The sequence below is a fragment of the Pteropus alecto genome, unplaced genomic scaffold, assembly GCF_000325575.1.
Source record: "Pteropus alecto unplaced genomic scaffold, ASM32557v1 scaffold103, whole genome shotgun sequence".
Lineage (NCBI taxonomy): Eukaryota > Metazoa > Chordata > Mammalia > Chiroptera > Pteropodidae > Pteropus > Pteropus alecto.
The window spans coordinates 2,966,540-2,992,775 of record NW_006436288.1 but is presented as its reverse complement, the minus strand read 5'-3'; the positions used below and the strand labels follow the sequence as shown (position 1 = coordinate 2,992,775).

Genomic DNA, 26,236 nt, shown 5'->3' with positions numbered 1-26,236 from the left:
TGCTCATATCTTTTTGAATTAGTGTTTTGGATTTCTTTGGATAAACACCCAGAAGTGGAATTTCTGGGTCATATGGTAGTTTTATTTTTAATTTTTTGAGGAACTTCCATAATGGCAGTACCAGTTTACATTCCCACTAATAGCACAAGGGTTCTCTTGTGTCTACATCCCCGCCAACACTTAGTTTTTTCTTGTCTTTTTGATAATAGTCATGCTAACAGGTGTGAGAGGATATCTTATTGTGGTTTTGACTTCCATTTCCCTGATGTTTAGTGATGTTAAGCACCTTTTCATGTACCTGTTGACTATTTGTATGACTTCTTTGGAAAAATGTCTAGTTTCTCTGCCCATTTTTTAATGCTATTTTTTTTTTTTTGCTATTGTGTTGTGTGAGCTTTTTATGTATTATTGAATATTAACTGCTATCACATATATATATAAATATATATACACACACATATATATATGATTTGCAAATATTTTCTCCCACTTCATAGATTGCCTTTTTACTTTGTTGATGGATTAAGCTATTTAAATGGTGAGAATTGTTTGTTTTTATTTGTGTGTTAAGTGCAGTATCCTGATACATAGTCCATAGGAGTAATGTAACGTGGGTGTTTCCAACACTGGCGCCTTGGAAACACCTTACCTGCCCTGTTTGTGGGCAGACTCAGCCCCACTCCTGCTAAATTTGTCCTTAGAATTAACTGTAGTGAACCTGTGCCCAATAGTTTTCTGAAACATTCGCAGTTCCAAATATTTTGCTGCAGTGAATACGTAAACAATTGAAATAGCCAAGGAATTCCAGTGCTTCAGGATCTATCACACATACCCCCAGGGAATACCTTGTTTTATGTAAGAAAACAATATAAAATCCTTGGGTGATTTTTTGTTTGTTTGTTTCTTTATTTTCCCTCAGTAGTTTCAAAACCATGCTGCTCAGTAGGACCCTGAGACCCCAGTTCTTGCTCTTGGCTAGCCCCCAGTTGGTTCATGTCTGAGTTGTTAACTGCCAAAGGAAGTGACTCCAGCATTGCTTTCTCCCAGACTGTTTACTATCAAGATCAATGTGTTTTCTGCCTTTCTGTGTTTCCCTTAACAGTAAATCTGATAATAGTGCTGCCATTTTTTAAAAAATCAAAAATAATTTCTGTGTACATTTAAAAATGAGGAAAAAATGAGAGGGTGGTATAATTTTAATGCACAGAGTTCCGACGATTTTCATGTGATAATAATTACTTTGCTAGAGTGGTAAAGGACTGTTTCTTAAACAGATAAGGCAAGGTTTAAGAGTTTTATTGTTGTTTTTAAAACAATTTTATTTTATACACGCTGTTATAGTCTACCTAATACTAAAATCACTTATTACTGAAATTCTTGAGGGAAGAATTTACAGGCGTACCTCATTTTATTGCGGTTTGCTTTATTGTACTTCACAGATGTTGCATTTTTTACGAATTGAAGGCCAGACCCTTCACCAGCAAAAATATCACTGCTTACTCTATTGCAATACTCACTTTATCGTGGTTGTATGGAACCAAACCCACAATATCTCCAAGTTATGCCTGTATTGTTTTTATACCTGGGTATTTCCAGAGTTAAGATTTTGCCTTTGCACTAATTACTTTTCTTATTCTAAGTAGATCTTTGACAAAAATATATCAACCTCTTTTCATAGTTTTTTTAACTTGATGGTCAATCACTTGAAAATGATACTGATCACAATATAGTAGAGAGTTTTTATTGACTGACATCAGTGCCATTTAATTAGTATCGGCGATGCTTTAATCTCTCTTCCTCTGTCTTTCAGCAATCCAGTGTATTAGAATATGCTCCACCTCCACCTGATGGGTATGCATTCAATAACATTTACACAAGAGGGACCCATCTGGACCAAGGGGAAGCCGCTGTTGCTTTTAAGCCAGCTCCTAATCGCCATGTAGATAGGTAACATTTCATGAGCATTATTTGGAAAGTTGTGGATCTGATTTAGTGCAAATAGAGGTGCCAGTGTATGCGTTGTTCACTGCTTTAAACTTTCCATCTGTCAATTGTTTGATAAAGTTTCTGTTGTTTCTTTATAGAACTGGCTGAACAAAGCCTTCAGTCTATGTCTAACTGGAGGACCTGCAGGCTATAATTCTAACTTAGTGCAGCTGCCTTTGGATGACTTTTGCTTTAAAAAAGACACTTCTTACAAAATCTGTGATTAAGAAGAAAGAATTGTTTTCAAACTCTCCACTAGTTTATATCAGATGTTCTCTAAGGATCTTTCCAGATCTATAACTTTTAAAGGAAATAATTTCCATCTTTCTCTCCCCCGACAAAAATAAACAACCTTCCTTTAGATAGGAATATTTAAAGACAAACTAAATATTTAAAGTCAATTCCTTATTTGCCATTTTTGCCATTTTGTCTTACTGCATTTTATTCTCACTTTCCAATTTTACATTTATTTTCCCATATTTCATCTCAAAAAACTTAATATAGGCACAGATGGGGAATCGAGATGGGGAAGAAATAAAGTAATTGGAAGAGGTTCAGTTTTTCAATCCTATTTTCCAGCTACTACAAGTGAGGTTGACATAAAGACCAACCCGTATACATAAGAAAAAGAAAAGGAGGTGAAATATTGGTAACAAGGATATGGGAGAGTGATCATTCAGATGAAGTGTGGTGTAGAGGCCTTGTTCTAGTACTTTGCTGCCTCAAAGCCTCTCTTACCATGAGTGTTGCATGCCCTTTTGTGTGTGTGTGTGTGTGCGCGCGCGCGCTCTTTTCTTAATAGAATTTATGGAATGTGAGATTTAAAATTTTTGTCTTCTGTTGGAAACAACAGTAGAAGAATACCAAAGTAAAATGCTGTGGAAATTATACAGGTTTTCTAAAGGCACTAACATATAAAATGGAGTACAAAGAAAAGCCAGCAATGAATAATACATTTTGAAAATGCCAACATATGAAATACGTTTTAGTTTATAGATTCAAATTTCAATAGGTATAGTGAAAATTAATTTTGAAGTTTAAAAATTACTTCATGGAATTCTTGACTGACTCATTACTCATCCTAATATTTTCTTTTTCTTTTTTTTCTGCCTTATGTGTCAATATTCGAGAAATTGTTTCAGATTAGTGATTCTTATTTTTTTTGTTTTGTTACATAACTCCAGTGAATTGGGATAGCTTTTCACAGCTAAGTAGCTAGAAAACTACTTGAGTACATTTCTCATGTGTGTTCAGAGTTATAATACCTATTGATACTAGAAACCTTTTATCATATTTCATTTTAAGGCCACATCTAGCACATTGTGACTACTCAGTAAGTGTTTGTAGATTTATTTGATTGATTTATTGAATAACTAAGTATGTGATAGTGTATTCAACATTTCAGAGTCACTACCTCTCTGTCCTTCACTCGCAAATCTGTAATGTAATGAAAACATCTCTGCCATTTATTTTGGGCAGCTTACCACAAAGTCTTAAAAGTTTATCTTGATCTCTATAGAATATCAAGGGAGCTTACCTTTCACTGATTGATTTAGTTTTATCACTGTATCTTATCTACTTTTAAAATGGATTCAGGCAACTCACTTAAATATATGTACTTAAAGTAATGTTAATTTTAATTAATATTAAAAAATAATGAAGTAAAGTATAAAATTAAATCAAGAGTGAGGATAAGAATTAAAATTTTTTGAATCTGTGATTGAATTTCAAATTTGTCTTTGAGGTTCCTGGCTGTTCCTCAAAAATATTTGTCTCATGGAACTTTATATACAATGTGAGAGGTGATATAATGGACATTATTTTTAAAGATATTACATATTTTTTCCTCATTCAGAGACTGCTGTGATGAATTTCATAAGGTTTATTTTATAACTTTTGATATATAGGAAATTTAAATGGAATTTAATGAAGGAATTTCTGTGAAGGGATATTCAGGTACATAGACAGGTTGTCAAAATTTAGCCAAGGAACAATTTTTGAAAATAAATTGAGTGATGAGTAGATTGTATATCTCTCTATGGATCTCATCTTTCATCTGGGTTATTACAATAGAATTTAGATAGTTGGTAGTTACCTGGATCATTGATGTTCTATCATGGTATGAAAATTTATCATCACAATTTCAAAAACTATCTGAACATTCTGGTCTGATATGAAATACACAGAGGTTTTGAATTTGTTTTTATAATAATAATTATTATTCTTAAACTCTGTTACATGCCAGGAATGTAGAAGTATATTCATTCTTCAGTGAAATTACCATGTCATTAGGGAGATCACCAGTTGATGTTAGAGCCCTTACTTAGAGGGATTTTAATTTACTGCTATTTAAAAGCAATTAGTGTTTTAGAGAAGTCTCAGATCGTTGTTCTCTGTATCTACATTACAGCAAGTGCATATCTATTATTCCAAATCAGAAACAGAGACCATACATTCATTTTTATATATTCTGAGTCTTTTAGGGAATTTGGTACCTCTCAAAAATTACGAAGTATGATTTTCAGATTGATACTTATGGTCAGTGGGATATCCAGGTTTAATCTATAGAAAGCAAGAAACTAAAGATTTGTGAATTCTAAAGTACTTTATCAGTGCATACTGGACAATCACTTCTGAGACACACAAGATAGCAAAGACTTCCAAGGGAAATGCAGCAAAGTTTTCTTTTTAACCCATTCATTCAAATATACAGTGGCAGAGATTTATTCTACTCTTTATTATAGTACTCAGCTCTCCATTATTAGTAGTGATTATTTTTCATATCATAGAGGAGAAGAGCATGACGGAGGAGAAAAAAATAGAATCTGAAATTACTGTTTTTCTAACTTTTTGAGTGGTTATTGAAACGAAGAAAATAATATTAATTCATTGTTCATGTATATCAGGTTTTATTGTATTATATATGAAAGTAGTTGTAATTATGTTTTAAATCTTTTAATGGTAATTTAATGATAAAAATGTTTTTTTAAGAAAGTTATTTAAATATAGAACTCTTAGACATGTTCTTACTATTAAAATAAGTTTATAGATTATTGTCAGAATGTTTTTCTGTTAGGAATTGGCTTGGTTTAATGTTTGACATCTGTTTTCAGCCTTTAAGAAGAGCTTGCAGAATAATCTTTTTTTTTTTAATAGAAATTATGATCCACTCATAACACAACCCAAGAAATATGCCAAATCCAAGTATGACTTTGTGGCAAGGAACGGCAGTGAGCTCTCAGTTCTAAAGGATGATATTTTAGAGGTAATAGAATTTTACCTTTATATCTCTTAATAAAATAGATTTATTATATTTTCTCTTTTCATGTATATCAAAACCTTCCTCAAAGACATGTTGAGGTCAAGAATTATTCTTCAGTAGTATTTTATTTTACCAAAGATAGAGCTTATTATATACATATAGCTATATCTATTTAAGAGAGGAAGCTATTTTATCTGTTTTTTTGTTAGCGTGTTTGGCTTTTATTTTTTTGGAGGGGCCTAGATTTCTAGGCTTACTTTCTCCTTGTCCTCTTTCCGGGCTTTGTTCATTTTGGAATCAAGGCTAGTTATCAACTCAGATGTAGATGCACTATAATATTTTAATAAGAGAAAACATTTCCTTCTTCCTGTTCTAGTACCCTGGCACAATGAATGAATTAATGGTTGTAGGAATAATCTACCATGACTTTCAGATCTTTTTTCTTAGTTTATAACTGAGCGTTCATCCTCTTTAATATATAATGTGAGATAATCACAGTAGTTTTTGTAGAGAAAAAAAGTTTTCATACTTTTCTATTCCAAAGATGGAGACAATACATAGACCTTTCCAAGCGAGTCATTTTAGTTATCTATAATAGTGCAAATAAACATTCTTGAGAGGTAATATCAGCCTTGGGTAGATTCACAGCAGTAGTCCCAAACCTGTTCTACACTAGTAATTAAAATATTTAATGTAGTTCTTAGGAACCATTAATCCCACAATATGCTGATGCAAAGTCAACTTAATAGAAGTGAAAAACAGTTTCTTGGCCTAGGAATAAAAATTGGATTCCTTTATAGATTGGTTTTGGTACAGAAATGATGCCTTTATCTTCTTGCATAATGACAGATCCTCGATGATAGGAAGCAATGGTGGAAAGTTCGAAATGCAAGTGGAAACTCTGGATTTGTGCCAAATAACATTTTGGATATCGTGAGACCTACAGAATCTGGAGTAGGGCGTGCTGACCCACCGTACACACATACCATACAGGTAATTATGAATTTTGAGCAAAATTTAACTTTTACAAGTTTCCAAATTTATCCCTCTTAAATAGGATTTAAATACCTTTTGTGTATTAATCATTTTGAGACTTAATGGTTGTACAATTTGTACATATTTTTTAGGATAGCTCAGAGGCAACGGTGAGAGACATAGGAGAAATTATACATATATTTTATGGTTTACTTCTTTGGGAAATTGTTCAAAATGTTTATAATTAAATGACTTTCTCTGAACGCTATTTTTTACACCCTATAAAATTTCTGACATATGGAGAAATAATATTTCTGCCTCTTCACTCTTAACCATAGCCCGCCTAGTCACTGGCTTCTTGTTAGATGATAGCACAGACAGTGGCTGGAATATCCAGTGGTTCTTCTTCACTGGGCTTTGCCCTCATTCTCTTAAATGTTCTGCCACTGACCAACTTCGAACTTGTACTTATCTCACCTTACATCAGCACATGCGTATTTATTCATTTGGGCTATAATATTTTTCCTCTCTAGATTTTAAGATTGAAATGTATTTATGATATAGGTTACATGGGTAAGGTTCTCTCTTCTTGATCACTGAAAAATTCTTGAGTTCTATGCCACCATTCCAGGATTTAAGTGATCCTGGTTATCTCATTCACCCTAGCATCTGAATTCACTTGCTATAAAGTGTTGAGATTTGGGGTCTGTGACAGGATCTCTAGAGTCAGTCTGCCAGCAGAGACAGAATGGGTGGACTATCTCATGTATAGCCTCTGAATCTATGATGCCTTTTTTTCTCCTTTTTTTATCAGAATCTTGAGCAAAAGATCACATCTAATCACATAATAATGTCATGAATTTGAGTAGAAGCTACGTAGACTATGCAGTGGAAGCGTTAATTTTCATGCCTAGGCTTAGTAAAATATAGACTGTCCATACCTAGAATCTTGGTCATGTGCTGCCATGTCCATTCATTTAAATATTTCTGGCTCCTCGTGGCATTCAAGCCTAGTACAGGTCCTGCACCTAACCTTATTAGAATCCAATAATAAAGCAAACATTTAAAATAAAGAATTAATAATTTACAGTTTATGTATCTTCATAATTTAAAGTGATGGCAATGGAAATTCTGTTTGCTGTGCTGTTTTGGCTGGCCTGATATACATATATATATTATATATTTATTTTATGTTCATCGTTTGTCATTAGCTGTTGATGCCAAAGAAGGAGTTTGAGTTATTCAAGGTATGGTCTACTCCATTTCCCATGGATTTTTGAAGTGGATTTCCTAACTTTGTTATAATACCTTTTTCTTTTCTACATCCTGACTTTTCTGATTTTGAGATGTGGTTACCTGACATAATTAATATAGTCTTTTGTTTGGTTTATAAATGCAAATTCTTTATGTTCTTTCCTATAGAGGTTTTGACTGAATGCCTTATACTGTGTTAAAGAGTGTGTGCTTGAAACATATGCCGAAAACAGTGATGGAGTATATCTATCCCCTTTGAGCTCTATGGACTGTTTTTAATATTTAACTCATGATAAACTGTAAGAGACACTATTCACAAAGGATATAGTTTTGTGAACAGAAGCCAAGAGTTTATATTTTAGATGTTAAAAACAATTATGCAATTATCCAATTTTGTTTTTATTTATGTGCATGGAAACTCCCATAAGATACCTAAAACTTGCAAACAATGTAAATTCTAAGTATTTCCCCCCACCTGCGATTTCTTAAGGCGTTTAACCTCTCTTACTTTTTCCTGTTTACTGTTCAGTCTTGTCTTTTTCTTCAGTTCTGATTCCTGACTTGAGCCACAGTTGACTTTTCTGTTTAAAGGTTGCTTCTGTCTAAAATTGAACCCAAACTATAAATATATATCATAGATAGAGAGAGTACTTTTCGAGAACATAAAACCTATCCCTCCTTTCTTGAACAGAGCTTCATCTTATAGTTTTGTCAACTTTGGCACAACCAAGAATTTTTTTAAGTACTCACACTTAAAAAATCTTTTTGGTTGTTTCAGGAGTTTGATTTGTTCTTGTATGTAAATAGAAACTTGTGGGGATTGCCCATTTGGGCTATTTCCTTTTAAACTTCTAACACTATGTGACTGTCTACTGAAAATTTTTGGATGCAATTCCAAATGCAGTGATGTATATGAAAATGTGTATAGAAGTGTGTGTGTGTTTAGGTTGAGGGCCCTGCTTTTAACAGGTATTAAAAACAATCTACTTTTTTTAAACCCACCAAAGTTTTGTAAAATTTTAATAAGCAGGCTTGTTAAAAAGATTTCTATCCTGAAAGTCCTCATTACACACACACACACACACACACACACACACACGCACACACACACACATTAGATTAAGATGAAAAAGAAAAAAATTCCTCAGAAATACATGTCAGTCATTTTATATCTCTACAACAGTGTTATCTATCCTGAAAGTCCTCATTACACACACACACACACACACACACACACACACACACACACACATTAGATTAAGATGAAAAAGAAAAAAATTCCTCAGAAATACATGTCAGTCATTTTATATCTCTACAACAGTGTTACCAAATATCCTTATCTAAAATATATAACAAAAAATCCTGCAGCTTATTTCAGAATGACAAAAAAGATACCACATATTTATATAGATTCCAGTGATCCTAACATCCTAACCTTATAGAACTCCACTGGATTACAAATATATCAAAGGCAATTCTGTGTCATATTCATCTCATTCATTCACTCGACAAATATTTACTGAGTGCAAGCATGTCGTAGTTGATAAATAGGAAGACAAAGCCTGGCTCTGAGCAGACCCTCCGTGAAAGTCTGCTGTCCAGAATCTAATCTCTAAGCCACCTGCCATGGCTTGCTTCTCTCTTTGTACTTGTATATTAGGAATAGTTACTGTCACTCTCCTCAGAAATGGCCAACATACTTTGTCCATTTCTCTTCCTTTCAATGATATCAAAATTATGAAGAAATTTAAAGAAACATCTTATAAAAAACATTTTATATCCCTGTACTGTATTGCACGAAGATATCTAATATTCCATTGCTTAAACTTTTTTCACATTCACAGATAGCAATGATATTATACTCCATTAATAATCCCAGTGATCAGTGCTCATGGTATATGTCAGGCATGGTTTAAGCACTTCGCAAATACTAATTCATTTAATTCCCACCACAACCTTACGAAGTAGGCATATTGTATATCTAAGGAAACTAAGGTACAGGGAAGTAACTTGCCCACAGCTCATGCTCTGATGTACTCAGCTAGTATGGGGAATAGTGCTTAGAAGAGATCAGCATCTCATTTTGTATAGGCATATAGTTATTCACTGTGTGAGTGCTTAAAGGGACATTTTCTTAGAATAGCTTTACCACACATTGTACTGTGTTAAAAGTTGACCTCATCAGTCACCATCCTTGGAATTGGATTTTTCCCTAATGCATCTATTCCTTGGATCTCAATTATTTTTTTTTATAATTTAGTATAATAATCCAAATTATATAATTCACTATAGAGTGTGGACATTTTGCAGATAGTGGGAATAAGGGTATTTGATGTAAACTATTCACACGTAGTACCTGTAAGTCACTCAATTTTTAAAAATGTACACATTTGTTACTCTTATTTTCTTTCCCTTACGTTTCCTCTAAAGAGGAAATATATAAATAACGTCATCTCCTGAGAGAAAAGCACAAGAGCAGCCCTTGCCTATTGTTCACACTTTTGGTTAGAAATTGTCATCTGATGGCAGGGATGCTAGGACCTGGCACCAGTAGTGAATAGGTGTTGAATTGCCACCTGATGTCCCTGAGAGTCCAGGCTATTTAATATCCTCACCTTTGGAGTGATTTTTAACAGCTCTGTGAAGACAGCTATTCCCACCTAATGTGTTTCTCACATGGCTTTAGCAAAGTTTTAAAAATAAAAGGGAGGGAGATGATAAAGAATTTATGAAAGATATGGAACACTAAAAAGGACTGAATGAAACCACGGGGAAAAGGAAGTAAATGCTTATGAGAGAGTATGGAGAAATGAAGATAAATAACATATCTTTTGATAAAAATTTTGTTGTAGAGCCTTCTTGAGCCTAGTAGTAGTTTATCTGGGAAACAGATGGACATCCAGGGTGCTTTCTCCTCACCTGGAATCTACTTGCCACATGAAGTTTCCCATATTTCTTTTGATGTGATTCCCAGACCTGCTAGAATTACCCTTTTGCCTATATAGAGTGTCACGCTGTTTGCGAAGAGCAGACACCAAACCTCCCCCTCTATTATCTCCAATATTCTCAGACGTTTGAGTAAAGAAGTCTTGCATTTATATGGGTTATGAAGTCTATTATTATTATAAATATTCTGACTCTACCAAGATACAAATAATTATGAATGTCTGGTTATTATGGTCCTGTGAATTCAATAGAAATTTTCTTGTCTTCTCCATTTCTTAGCAAGAGATATCATGATACCATGGAAAAAGCCCTAATCTAGATTTTGGTAGACGAGAATTCTAGTTCTGGTTCTGCCACTAACTATCTGTGTGACCTTAAAGACAGCATTTTACTTTTCTGCACTCCAATTTGCTCAGCTTTGAAATGGATGGGATCGAGTTTCATGATCTCTACAATCCAATCTAGATATAAAATTTTGTTATTTTCTATATACATGTATAAATAGCCCTAAATTAAAAGTTGAAATATTTTCTCCGGGTAACTACTAAACCATTAGCTTTACTAATTTCAGCCCATGTTGTTAATGCTCTTTTTCAAGCTCAGTTTAGATATTCAGATACTGCTGAACAGAGAGTGACCATTTTCATATTCATTCCGGCAGACAAACTTTCTGATAATATTCATTTTTAAAAAGCTTAAGTTCAAAACACTCTATTCATCTATTAGTTAGAGGTACGGCCTTTAGACAAGGATGGTTACTCTTATTCTGCCTCACGTGTTGACATTTTCTCAAATAAATTCTCTTCCTCTATATAGATAGATAAGTAAATAAATAGATAGATAGGTAGATAGATACACACACGTATATGTTTATAAATTATTGCCCTACATGCATATGTGTGCAAAATTATAAAATTTCCTGTTTAGAATGCTTACAAATTCAAAACTAAACCTCAAAAAAACACACTACGATATATATTTCCTTTTGTAAACTCAACCTTAAAAAATTAGTCTTACATTTAATGTACTATAAGTGTATTCTTTATAAGCTATAAGAATAAGATGAACCTATATCTTAATATTTTAAAAACACAGTACTCTAATATACAAATACTTATTGAAATGCCTATACTGTTTATAATCACGTGAGTCTATATAATTAGTTTTCCATGGCTAGATAAGAGTGATGGAAAATAATTATATATTTACAAGCTCCTTCACTGTTTGATTTGTGGGCAGGTAATTTTACTGTCAAAAATTAATTTGCTCACATTTTCTGATATTTGATGTGAATTATAATTGATATTATTTTAGTTTCATCTCCTGTGTTAATTTTCTCATTTGATGTGATTTGCTCCATTTCCCTAATAGCAATTACTTGGCGAGCTGTCAGAGGTAACCCACATTTGTTCCTCATGACACTTCTTTTTAATATAATTTTTTAGATTCAATCTCTGGACTTAACACCCTCCAAATGTTCCAGCTGTGCCTAGTTTTCTCCAGAGCCCCAAAGAGATCAAATTTAGAAGAAAAGTGTATAGGTTAAAATTTTAAGAACAGTTCAATTTTAATGGTTTTGTTGGGCTTACTTGCATAATTTCCCCTGTGAAACAGTGTCTTGTGTGAATCAGGAGCTTATCTCTAAATAACTTTCTTTAATCCTGGAGAATTTCTACTCAGCTTTAGTGGCTAAAAAAAAGTGACTCATTCCAACTTAATTATCAATTTTCCATGGGTTCTAGTAATTCCGACCTCTTTCAGAGAAAGAAAAGAGAAAAAGACAGATTTTGTTTTAAGCAGAACTTTAAATATATTTGTGGGAGATAAAAGGCAAGAGTTAGGTAGGGCCAGTTATGGTATTAAAATAGGTTCACACCAAAGTGACCAGTCATTTCAGTTTGCTTACAACTGAGGTGTTTGTAGGGATGTGGGCCTTTCAGAGCTAATACTGAAAAAGTCCTAGGAAAACTGGGAAAAATTGGTCAAGATTTCTTTTTTGACTTTGAAGCTTCAGCACCCTTGGTTCAGAAGAAATTTCAGGGTACAGTTCTGCTCTCCAAACCTTTCCTTAAGTTGAGGGTACATTGGAGTCATTGGTTCTTACTTCCAACCAAAAATCACCAAGGGACAGAAGTGCTAAAGAGAAGAGCCATACATTGAGTAGTAGGTAACATGGAGTGGGGAAGATAGGGAGGGAGATAGGAAAGTGAGATCAGGAGTCAATACTGATTCTGTTTCCTCCACACCAAGAATGACAAATCAGTTTCCAAATGAAAGCTGACTTGGTTGCCATTTCAGAACAGGGTGTAATGATTTAAGGAAGGCACTTTTCCCCCTTTACATTCCAGGGGTTGGAAGCATGAGGCAGGAAGAGAGGATTAAGATAAGAGAAAATATGCAAGTAAATAAAATTTATGGCATAATTCATGAAAAATTTTCATATGGTTTCTCTACTTTAATCAAATATACATGTATAAAATATTTAAGCCTATTAGGTTATACTGATAAGGCTGCATTAAATAGCAATGACTGAAGAGTGAAATGAGACACAGAAGATCTGGTGAGCCTGTCTTCAGGCTTGATTATGACAGTAATACACAGTGTATTCAGTTTTTCACAGTATTATTTGATGGATAGCAAAACCCTAGCTGTTTTTGTTTTTATGAAAGCAGAAGATATGAATCACTGATAGCATTTTGTTTGTTTGTTTAAGCTTTAAAAACAGCAGTATAAACTCTTACACTTTTGAAATCCCAAAGTGAGAATTTACTAGCCCTTCAAGCAGTTGTCTAAAGGCCATTTCTGTCAAGGGAACATTGCATATATTTTAATCACGTGACTTTGGTGTGTGCTAAGTATTACATTTTGGTGATGTTTGCTGTATTTTGATTTCTTTAAATATTTTATTGGCCCAAATATAGGAACATTGTTTTGTGATAAATAATAATAATAATAATAACAACAACAACAACAACAACAACAAAAATAATAATAATTAAATAAATAAACTTTTATTTAATATATTAGAACTGTTCCTAGGTCTTGAATCCTAAAAGGGTCAACAATTTCTGTTTCTCTCCCATCTAGCTCCACGGCTTGCTCCATGAATCTCAACTCCCTGTTCCTTCCCTTCCTGCCTGCCTCTTTCCTTCCCCCTTCCATGCCCCTTCTTCCACTATCTAGCACCATTATAAACACTTCAGTCAGTTCCGCTTTCATCCTTGGTTTATGCCCTTCCCCCTTCTCCACCCGCTGGCTGGTGAGTGGTAGCTTTTAAAGAGACAGCAGAAAAGAACCAGGGTGCCCTCCCATGCTGGTTTCCACAGGTGTTACTCATTTGCTGTGTAGGTGACTATGATGATGGTTGGTGTGTTGTTTTTTCGAGTAATGATTTAATTAAAAAGTGGTATGTATGTGTGGTGTGTATTTTCATGTTTTTGATCTCTGTGGAAATTGGGGAGGCCTCTTTTAAAATCAGTATGACCTTATATTTGGGCCAATTTAAAAATTGACAGTAAATACTGTTCTAACCAAAGGACCAGATTACCAAAAGGCCTGCTTTTTACATTTTATCTGCTAATCTTGGATTTTAGAATAATCAAAACAGTACAAGTGTAGTATCTAAACTTTACCTAAATTATGAGTCCATTGCTCTGTCTTTGATTCTACAAAAAAAAAAAATGCCTTTTGAGAATTTGGAACTTGTTATAATGCAGTTATCTACTAACTAAAATTATTAAAGTTTTAACTATTGTATGTAGTTTAATATTGAATATACCTGGACTGTTTTCTAATTGCCTTAACAATCATGATTAAAATGTTATCGAAAGTTATTGCGTATTGTTACATCCATGTTTGTTAATATAAATCTTACATGGCCTTTTTTCTAATGTACATTTTTGAGTTGCAGTCATAATCATTGAATTAGACCCTACCGTTACCCTCACCACCATCCATCCCACAACATTCCCATTTTAACAAGGAAAATTTCTAATTTTAATAAATTAGTATTAAGATGATGGTACAAAGAGTTATGACTGGAATAAATTAACAGCATTTTAAAATTACTTGTTTACTTTAAAACCTGGTCTTTTTATCTACTGTAATATTGCCCTTCTTCTTAACAAATTACTTGGAAACAGAATTAAACTTTTTTTAATATAGCACACATTTAAAATAAGGAGTAAGTAATGCTTTATGTTATTCATATTTAGACTTCCAGTGCAATTAGAAGTTTTTATTAAAGGAAATTATAAAATAACCAAAAATCTTTTGACCTACTCTGGTTGTGTATGATTCCAAGTTTAAATTTAATTTTTTTTTTACATTTGTTACTATTATTAATGATACTATTTTCTATTAGTGCATACTTTTGACTCCTTAATTTACGTTTGGATTTTGAACAAATATGTAGAGTATTTAAAAGATGATTTTGAGTGATTATTATACCAGGTAGGATTGGAGATGTGTATATATGTGCATGTATATGAACACACGTATACTTAAATTTGCTATGAATTTGAAGTAAGTTAACAAATAAATATTATGCCCAAAATGTCCTGTCCAAGTATAATTTGTTTTCCTAGGCCAGGTTTATATTTTTACAATTTCAAATTAATTGTTCGTCTTTTTGTAGAAACAAAGGATGGAGTATGGTCCAAGATCAACTGACCCTCCCTCTGCTCCGTCACCTCCTCCAACACCAGCTCCTGTTCCTGTCCCCCTTCCACCTTCTATTCCAGCACCTGTTCCTGTGTCAAAGGTCCCAGCAAATGTCACCCGTCAGAATAGCAGCTCCAGTGACAGTGGTGGCAGTACTGTGCGAGATAGCCAGAGACACAAACAACTTCCAGTGGACCGTAAGTTCCCCAGGGAGGCAAAAATTAAAAGCAAATTAAAAGCATTGCCAATTAAAATATTGTTTATTACTGATTTTACTAGTATTAAATATATTCAAAATGTAAATTAAATATAAATAATAGTCCTTTATACTTGCATAATACTTGATAGATTGCAAAGATTTTCACTTAGTTTCTCATCCTCCAAGTAATTCTGAGAAACAAGAAGTTCTTTCTGTTCTCTAATATGTATATTTCTACACATAGTCCAATATATTGGTGAAGACTTGGAACCAGACGTACTTGAGTGCATATAGTGAAACATCACTTACTGGCTGTGTGATTTTGAACAATTTAATAATCCTCTCTATACTTCAGTATCTGAAAAGTGGAGGGGGAGTGGATAATGATATCTACTTCATATGATAATTGTGAGGATTTAGTGAGATAATGCATATAAAGCATTTAGATCAGTCATTCTCAGCCGGGGATGATTTTACTCCTTTCCCCTGGAGATATTTGATATTGTCTGGAGACATGTTTTGATCGCAGTTATTGGGTGGATGCTACTGGAATCTAATAGGTAGAATCCAAGAAGGTTTAGCAATGTCCTGCAATGAATAGGACACCCAACCTCGACTCCCAACAGGATTACCTGGCCCAAAGTGTCAGTGGTGATGCTGCCGATGATAGCAGTAGATATTTGCTCACTGACATAATATGTCATATGGGTCGAAATCAGTCAGGTTTTTCAGCCTGAGCACTGTTGACATTTGTAGATACAAGCACACTAGCTTAATATAAACAACCTGACAATAGCAGTTTTAAATTTGCCCTCCAAATTCAAATTTCATGTGATTTAGATGTCAACTTTATTTTTTCATAAATTTAAATTTCATTTTTCATATGAATGGTTTCAATGAGAACCAGATTTAAATAAATGAAAAAAAGAGACCCCATGGCCCACTTTGGATTATCCTCATTGGGACTGGGAACAGGGTAATTTGAAAGCCAAAGGTAATTCTAAGATAATTTGTATTTTGTTTTACCTTCTGATATATGACTGGTCTGTTTAATCTTCAAATTATGTTTTTCAGTATTATGAAATTGCTTTGCTTTACCTATACTTGATATAAAAAAATTATTGGAAAACTAGAGCTGGGAAGATAATTCCTCAATGTGATAAAAGTGTGTAAAGGGTGTGTTTGTGCTTATGTGTATAAAGGATATCTTTCATTCTCTCAGTATGACCGTTCCTAGGGCTCAGTTCTTTTCTGGATTCTTTTCTCCATAAACATACTTTTGCTGTAGATGAACAGTCTATTTCCATGCCTTTATTTTTTATTTTTCTTTTCTTTTATTTTAACGCCTACAGCACCCAATATTCCTAGGTGGTCTCCCATCCAAGTACTAACCAGGCCTGACCCTACTAAGCTTCCGAGATCAGATGAGATCAGGCACATTCAGGGTGGCGTGGCCATAGACTCCATACCTTTAAATAACCATCTATATAGATGGAAAAGGAATGACTCCCAAATATGTCTTCCTATCAAATCTCATCTGACATCTAGATACATGTATTGAACTATTAACATTGTAGCTGAAATTTAATCCTTAAGGTTCAAATTCAAAACCAAATTATTGAATCCTTCACTCCCATTTTACCCTACTGTTTTTCTTATCTCAGTAAATCATAGCCATATCTATTTAGTTGTAGCCATTCTTGATAAATTAAAAAATTAAAAAAGAAAACACTAAAACTATTGTTTTAGAAAATCTGGTTAAATTCATGAAGCATAAGCCTCCTTTTATACATTACTATCTCTCCTGAAGTGTAGCCTATTTAAAAATCACCTCCTTCTCTATATCTTGACCTTACCACAAAACTAATGGAAAAATGAGGTTTTGGAAAAGCAATGAACTCTTTCTGTGCAGCAAAAATAACTGTATGTGTGTCTGTGTTTGAATGAAGATACGTGTGTATGTAAATGTAATATGCTACTAAATTTTTTTTAAATTGTGTATTTTTTTAGACATTTATATTTTTTCAGTGATACCAAAGACATGGTTTTGAGATGAGAAAGTTCTATGTTTTTTATTGATTTCCCTAAGGAAAAATTTCCTGTTACAAATGACTGTTCTCCCTTCATTTTTACCACAAGTTTATAATATTTCCCTCTTTTGATACGTCAGCACAGTAATCTTTGACACGTGGCACTCTTTTTCCAGGCCTAGGATCAGAGTTCAGAGCACCCAGTCCCCACTGGGAGCAGTCTGTGGGTTGGGACATTTTGTTCTTTGTCCTAGTCGAAGAAACTAAGAATAACCTAATGGGAAAGATGCATTGTTAGAGTACTTTAAAGATAGAGACCTCTCCTGATAATTGTGACTCACCATTTTCAAGTCTGTTTTTCATAAGTAAAAAGGTGACATTGGTATATAAAATATAACATCTCTTCTACAATTAACACATGTACTTGTTTCCTTAAAATAATAAAACTTCACATTTACTTATATAAAGTTCCTTTTGAAGATACCTCAAAAGTATAGTTTGACATTAAATAAACATATTTCTTTTTTATAAAACAAGTATTTTTTAATAGCTTTTTCTAGAGCACTTTTGGACAACACTTTTTTTCTGAATAAATGTTGGGGCTTCTCAACAGTCTTATAGAATCAAATAGACATTTATTTATTAGTAACCAGCTTTCTCTCAAAATATGCCTATTTGCTACATGTATTCTCTATTTACTAGCGAGATTTGTTATAAAAATAAAATGGAAGGAACTATAAAGTGAATACTCGTAAAAATATTGCCAAATAGCCATGAACAAGGAAAAAATCAACAGGCCTGCTTTTAAAATGTAACAAGTAGCAAGAGCCAGACTCCTTTTGCTGAAGCGTAACTGTGGTTGCCTATTCAAACGAGCTGCTTGGAGCCATGTGTCATCTAAGCTATTCAGATTGATTTATCGCAGGGTTCAAAAAAGTTCTCCTCTTATCACTTTTGAAGATATCAATGCTTCAGTCATCTTGCATTTCTTCTATGTCCTTTGAAATGTTAGACCTTATTATTTGAGTTTAATCCTTTATAATCAGAAGTGTTATTTTAGAAAGAGGGATAAAGTTAGTCTGGTTTGTTGTTGTGTACTAGAACATTGCAAATGGAAACCAAAAGACAGGAGCACATTATGAGAGGTTTTTGTACTCCCTGGAAGACATGCACTTCAGATGAGTGTGTAGTGGCTGAGTCGGTAGATAATAAAATAAATCTTTTAGTGTGGTGATAATTTTTCCTTTTTATTCCTTTGAGGTGTACTCATGTGCTGTATGGCAGTATGATGTAGTGATTTAAAAGAGTTAACCAATGAAACGCATGTGGTATGTTACTTACATGTAACAATCAATAATTTTCCCTCTCACTCTGCTAGCCTCCTCATTCTTCTTCCCTTCCTTTCTCTTATTGATCTTTCTTTTGACTTTTTCTTCAAAGGTTTCCTGAATAGCTGAAGCATTGAAAAAAAAGTAGACTGAAAGAACATTACACCATTATTTCACACTTTCACTTATTTCCCAGGGATATCAAACACTTTCTAAAACTTTCCCTGAAAAAAAAAAATTATAGAACAATAGTCACAAAAAGCTCCCTTAGTGACCAGTATCAAACACTTTCTAAAACTTTCCCTGAAAAAAAAGAAATTATAGAACAATAGCCACAAAAAGCTCCCTTAGTCATTGCCATTTGCCAAATTGATAAGTAGATTACTATTAATCAGTTTTTTGTACTTAATCCTTGAAAGTGATACACAAATAATGTATATTTGTGTGTATGTGTATGTGTGTGTGTTTGTGTGTGTATTTTATACATCATTTCCATAAGCATAAAATATTTAAGGGAGAGGGATATTAGGTAAGTTAAAGAGGTTTCAATGATCTTGGCCATAAAACAGCCATAAGCTCAAAGTCAAAAAACCCAATTCTGGCTAAATTCTGCTATTCATTAACAATGTGATTTTTGGAGTTGTTTTGTACGTGATGCTTTTCAAAGTCTCTCAGTGAAAAAGTCAGCAGAACGCCTCCTTCATTCATTTATTCAGTGATTGTTTATTGAATCCCTACACTGTTCCAGGTGTTTCAGGTAAAGCAAACAAAACAGGCAAAACTGCCTTTTCCCCTAAGGCATATAATTTAATAAAAGGAAATAGATAGGTAAATAACAGAGTTGATAACAAATATTAGAAGATGCTAAGCGGAATGGAAGAAAATAAAGCCTGTACGTAGGAAGTACTACTGGGGAGGGGGTTGCAATTTTAAATAGCGGATATCTAAGGAGGGGAAGAGTGACCATGTGGATATGTAGGAGCAAAGCATGCCAGGCAAAGGCTCTTAAATTTGAAGAGTACCAAGGAAGCCATTGTGAGCTAGAGTTGAGGGATACGGGAGGAGAGCAGTGGAGTTGTCTCAGAGAGAGGGAGGCCACCTAAGGCCTGTTCCTAGAAGTAATTTGGATCATGTGGGAAGGTTTGGAGCACAAGAGTTGCAATATCTGACTTACATTTTAAAAGGATCATTTTAGCTGTTGTGTGAAAAAAATGAAGAGGAAGAAAAGAATGAAGAAGAAAGGGTGGGGTGATGGAGAGTAGAAGCAGGTAGCCCTGTAAGTAGCCTGGTGGCTTAGACCGAGCTGGTAACAATAAAAATGGAGTGGAATGGGAAGATTTTTGGTGTATTTTGATGGTAAGAGTAACAGGATTTGCTGATGGATTGGATGTAATTAAAGACAAAGGGGACTCAGCATAGCTCCATGGTGTTTTGCCAAAAGAACTGGAAAAAGGATTATCATTAACGAAGTTGGGAAGTCTTGCGTAAAAGTAACCTTTAGGAAGAAGATAAGCAGTATATATTTGGACATGTCATATTTGAGGTATCTAATAGACATCTAAATGACTACATCAAGTCGACAGTTGGCATATGTGGATGTAAAATTCTGAGCAACAGTCTGGACTGGGGAAATTATTTTGGTTTTTAAGTGGCATTTAAAGCCTTGAGACTAATCTCAGCGATCATTGATGGGGTGACTGCAGGCAGAGAAGTCTAAGGATTGTGCCCTGGAATACTGTAATGTTAGTTAGCCGGTGAGATGAGAATCTTCAGAAAAGGATTCTGAAAAGGAAAGGCCAGGGAGACAGAAAGAAAATCAGGAGAGAATGGTATCCTGAAGGCCACTAGAAGGAAGTGTTTCAAGGAGGGAATCACCTTTGAATATTGCTGATTAAGTTAAATGAGACAAGAACTGGGAACTGACCATTAGAGTTTAGCAAAATGTAGTGGTGGGAAGAGGACAAAAGCCTAATTGCAATGAATTTAATAGGAATTGGAGTCAGCTAGTAGAGATGGCTTTTCAGTTTTGCTGAAAGGGGAGCAGAGACATGGGCTGTAGCTGGGAAGAGATGTGAGGTCAAAAAAGGGCTTATTTAAAGGTAAGAGTAATAATAACAAAATAATAACATGTTTGTATGCTGATGAAATGATTCAGTAAAAGAGGAAAATTCAAACATAGGATAAGTAAGGGAGAAATTACTGCCAAAATATTTAAATAGAGGCCATGGAGTCTCATGCACACACACATAGAGGGGTTGGCCTTAGGAGCATGAGAACAGTTCATCTTAATAACTTAATAGGAAGGAAAGAAGGTAGTGTGTATGGAGAAAGTGCTGGTAGGCGAGAACCGCTAGAGGAACTTATGGAGGTTCTCTTCTAACTTCTTTATTATTTTTTTAAGAAATTAGGAAAGCGAGATCATCAGCTCAGGGTAAGGATAGTGGCATAGGTGCTAGAAGTTTGCACAGGAAGAAGATACTACATGCGTATCTAACAGTAGGCAGTTACAAAGTCTGGGTTTAGGACAGGAATTCTCCACCTGAGCTCTGTTGATATTTGAGGCTGGATAATTCTGTTTCAGGAGAATGGCCTATGCATTGCAGAGTGTTTTGTGCATCCCAGACCTCTGCCCACTACGTAATAGCAGTATCCTTCCCCCTCCCGACCCCAAAGGTGACATCCAAAAGTGTCTCCAGCCATTACTAGATGTCCCCTGGGGTCAAAATTTTCCCCAGTTGAAACTACTAGCCTAAGGAAATGCAGTATGATTGTCAGGGAGCTTTAAGGGCCCAGTCGAAGTTTATATTCATGAATTTAACATGAGATTATTCAGCATTGTTGTGTTATCCTCAGTGTGCAGGTGCAGGCACAGAATAAGCAGAAAGTTAGATTTAACAAGGAGTGGAGATTTGCCAAAAGAGTACAATGAAGAGAGAGGAAAAGAGCTAGGGAGTGATTTTAATAATTGATCATGGAATTTATACCGAGTGAGGACGAAAGTGAGGAAAGATGGTAGGAACATTATAAGTCCTATGGGGTCAAAGGATTTTTGGCATTGGGTTTTAGAGAGAGATGTATATTAGGAGTTTTTAATGATAACCTACTCCTTGTTGGTCTCTAGGAAGGAAATCTCAGATGGAAGAAGTGCAGGATGAACTCATCCACAGGTTGACCATTGGTCGGAGCGCAGCCCAGAAGAAGTTCCATGTGCCACGGCAGAATGTGCCAGTTGTCAATATCACTTATGACTCCACTCCAGAGGATGTGAAGACGTGGTTACAGTCAAAAGGGTTCAATCCGATGTAAGCCTCTCTGGGAATCCTTTCCAATTTTCTGTGCTAAACATGCATTGTTTTCAATCTGGTCACTAAGATGTCACAAATGACCCTTTAAAAATGTGAGAGCCTAAACTACATTAATTTCATGCTCAGGAAATGACTTTAGCTCTTTATGGCTAAAAAAGAATTGAAAGAAGCTGAAATAACTATCATTTAATGGCACTCCATTTTCTTGATAGTGATGTCTGTTCATCATTGATCGCTTTAGCAAACTGTCAGCAGCTTTGAGGCTGGTAGCTTTTTTTCTCCCTCCTTAGGTTATACAGGGTAGGACTATGGTCTTAGCTAGACTCTCCAGACCTTATAGGACATATAGCAACATATAGCAGAATCTTTCCTTGTGCTGCAGGATATAGATTCCAGGCAAATAAAAAACAGATAACACGACCTGTCATACATTATAATCTAATAGGGTTTTTCCTTTAATAAACCCATGGTAAAGTTTCTATTTATCTATAATCTTAGAGTTTGTTAACAGTTTACATTATTTGATACAGTGAACTGTTTGAATAATACATATTCAGGAGAACTTGAATGTTATAAACTCACTTAGCATGAATCAAAAATGAGGTACACTAGTTAATTAACTGGTTACTAGAAAGTTATCTGTTCCTCTTGCAAAACACCAAATTTCAAGACTTGGGACTAAACAATAACGATACTAAATCCAATTGGCTCCTTTTCGTATTTCACAATCAGCGTCCCTAGCCATTGTTCTGTCTAGGCACTGTAGTTCCATTTATGAGTTCCAGTGTAAGGAACACTTAGAAAGGAGAGGTTATAGCAGGACCAGGAATTTTTCTCTTTCTTCTGGACAATATTTTTATTTCTTTTTCCTGCTTTTGTTTTTTCAGGACTGTCAATAGTCTTGGAGTATTAAATGGTGCACAACTTTTCTCTCTGAATAAAGATGAACTGAAGACTGTCTGCCCTGAAGGGGCAAGAGTCTTTAACCAAATCACCGTACAAAAAGCTGCATTAGAGGTATGACTTGTCAGCCTGAGGCGTTATTCTGCATTTGTAGAGTGTGGACTGCAAATTGAAAGCTCTGAAATGACCATTTGCAGGGAGATTAATTTGTTATAAACGCTCATGTAACATGGAGCTTCGTCATATACTTTTGGACATTTAATGAAAAGCCTAATATTTGCATTTTGTATGCGTTAGCTACTTCTGTAGGAATTTTAATAATGATACAGTGGTGAACATTTACTTCTGAGTAAATGCCTTAAGAGGTCAGAACTCTTTTGCCTGTCTTTAATATTTAATTTGGAGATTCTAGTAGGTTAGAGGTTATAGGGTATTAAAACCCTAGCCATATATCTTAGGCCTGGTTATACATCTGAGTAATCAGAGGGAAAATATTAAGTAGGGATCATGAAAATAGGGAGCCCTGAAGAGTGATTATTTAATTGTAGCTATCTGTATGGAAGTAGGAGAGTAAATGTTTTCTAGATTGGATATACTTAAGCTTCCAATATCCTACTCTACTTAAAATGGGCTTTGTAAAGTTAGTAGTTTCCAACTGTTACATCTCACAGCTCTTAATAGCTTTCATGAAAATTATACTTGGACTCAAATGAAAGGATATAGGCTTTGGTGTGAAATTGATACATAATTATCTCTGGCAGGTATATTATATAAATTCAATAGTTAAATAGCCCAGGGTGAAATAGCTTCATGCATACAATCCCATAACTATTCTTAGTCGGGAGCAAGTTTATTTCCCTTGGAAATTTTCCCTACGACATTTATCTTGGGGGTTTTGTTAGGCTTTCTGCATATTGAATATGAATAAGGATTATATCTTTTCCGAGACAGTTTTGTTACCATTGTAATACATTCTAATTTTATTGAGGGTGTATAAATTACTTTTTAAGGGTATGGTAGAAAGTTCATGTCCGTTCTAACATTGCTGAACTTCTTCAGTCCAGACTCCCTAACTCTGTTACTTGCCCTCACTGCCTACTGCCTACTGGTCTCTTGCTCCTGTTCCTCAGGCTGTGAATTAAGGCAGAAACCAACTAGTACCTGAGGTTCTTCATCTTCCTCAGCCACCACACCCTTCTCTTGCATCTAGTTCATCTAGTTTTAGATTACTCACCTGTGTTGCCAGAAACTTCCATTGACAAGAGCAAGATGAGGGGGGTGCACAACGATTGTAGGAAGGCTTGGAAAGGAGAGAAGCTGATGCGATGTCACAGGGTCAGGACAGTATGGAGGGAAACTTAGTGTATTCTGAGCCCAGTCTTTGAGTCTGGTTGAGAGTTGAGAATCCTCTAAAGGGAGACGAGTATCTTGCTTGAACTAAAGAGGGTTCTTTGATAATTTCCCATCTTATTATGCTTATCATGTGCATACTTTCTTGCTCCCAGGGAATCTAGAGCAGTCCACATGCATTATTGATTTATCTTCATAATATTCAAGTGAAGTTGATTGAATTGCCCTAAGACACTTTTATAAATGAAAAAATTATTAACGTGATATGTTAGTGAAGTCCAGTAGCATCACTCATATGAAGGACAGCCTTTGGTTTTTCCCCAAGAGGTATTAGAAGAAAACTGCGAAGGACGTTTACCCTGAGCCATTTGATTAAGTGACCTGCAGCCTGCACAAAACTGTAACCATCTTGTCTGAACCATGTTTATTTTTCAGGACATCAGTGGCAGCTCCGAGTTACAAGAAATTATGCGAAGACGACAGGAAAAAATCAGTGCTGCTGCCAGTGATTCAGGAGTGGAATCTTTTGATGAGGGAAGCAGTCACTAATTTCTTTATATGTTTGTTTTTAAACTCCATTTAAACTTTTGGCATTATTCTAACGTGCTTTGTTTTAAGAAGCCATGAAGGGAATGTCAGATTCTTATCTCTTGGTATACTTAATTTATCGCCATACAATAACAATGCAAACGTAAGTAAGCAGAGGACTTGCTCCTGGGCCCTTTATTTTTACTAAAACTGAGAATTTTTAAATAGAATTTTTTGACCTTGGGAAATATTTTGTTTACTTTACCAAGGTGAAGTTTCCTTTACTGGATTATGTCATTATAATTTCAATGTATAAGCAGGCTTTTTTTTTTTTTTTTGACAGTGATGAATTTATTTATTGCAACAAAACAAAGACATTGCCCATGATTCAAAATCTAAACAATTTCAGTTTTGTCTGTGACTACGATGTCTGCCAAGCAGGGTGTAGATTACTTTAGGTTAGCCTCTGCTTACTTAAATGTCTTATTCGACGTGCTCAATGATAGAATATTTCGAATTATTTAAAGTTCTTAATGCCAACAGTTTTTTTTTTTTTAAAAAAAATCAAGACATTTAATGAGCTGTAAACTACAACAAGGCCTTGGACATGCAAATATAAACCTATAGAGCATTCCCAGGCATTTTATTTGTCATGGCTCTGTTGATTACAATTCCTTGTATAGCTTGTATTTTGATTTAGTTTATATTCTGCTTATTATCTATTCTGTGTTCTTATATATGAGAAAGCACAAGTGGAAAAGAGGTCATATATATTCAGTCTGTCACAGGAAGTAGCTAGCCTACAGTGGTGTGAGTTATAGTATTTTGCTTAATGAAGGTCTCAGTTCTGAATATTGATATGAGTAGTTAAAAGGAAATTGGGGCCATTTTATGTGTTTTATCTGTATCAAGTTTTTCTGGTAATAAGAAACATGTAATTTACACATATGTTAATCCTGTGAAAGATTCTAGAGATAGAAAAGAAAGATACTTAACCTTCAACAAATGTTATTTTTGGAAACACAATTTTTGTCATTAAATGTTATATTATTTCACATATATAAAACAGATGTTATGTAAGAATGTTGTATATTTTAACATAAATCCATTTAGAGAGATTATCTAGATTCATTAATTTTCATAGTGCCTTTTTTCACATGAGTCAGCTGGAAAGTCTGCAATAAACAGTATTTGCTGTATGTTAATAAATGGCTTCTGACTCATTGGCAAAAGGGATCTTTGGTATTTAGCCTGGGAATCGAGGTTGAGTGGAATGGGAAAAAGATTCCCACTCTTTTTTTTTTTTTTAACTGATTTCCATTGTATTTTTGAGTGTGTAGAAGTCACTCTAGAATACTTTCTTCAGTCATTTCTCTTATTTCCATCTTTCTTATTTCATCATCTTTTCCTCTTATTATCTAGTTATAGTCAGTCACAGTAGTAAAAACAAATTTACACAGCACTTATGATTACTAAGTGCTTCCACAGAAATGCTTTATTAGATATCT

General features: G+C 34.5%; 1 protein-coding gene and 1 pseudogene across 5 annotated transcripts in view; one reads left to right on the top strand and one right to left on the bottom strand.

Moving 5' to 3' along the window:
• Positions 1-25,937, top strand: part of EPS8 (epidermal growth factor receptor pathway substrate 8) — a 152,264-nt gene extending 126,327 nt beyond the window's left edge. For all 5 annotated transcript variants that reach the window (XM_015590079.2, XM_015590080.2, XM_015590081.2 and 2 more), the window contains 7 exons: positions 1,811-1,947; positions 5,143-5,251; positions 6,098-6,241; positions 15,060-15,282; positions 21,764-21,944; positions 22,835-22,964; positions 24,636-25,937. In XM_015590079.2, the coding sequence (XP_015445565.1) occupies positions 1,811-1,947; positions 5,143-5,251; positions 6,098-6,241; positions 15,060-15,282; positions 21,764-21,944; positions 22,835-22,964; positions 24,636-24,749 (1,038 nt within the window). In that variant the 3' untranslated portion in view covers positions 24,750-25,937. The remainder of the gene's footprint in view (positions 1-1,810; positions 1,948-5,142; positions 5,252-6,097; positions 6,242-15,059; positions 15,283-21,763; positions 21,945-22,834; positions 22,965-24,635) is intronic.
• Positions 16,628-16,746, bottom strand: LOC112480439 (annotated as a pseudogene).
• Positions 25,938-26,236: the final 299 nt, after the last annotated feature.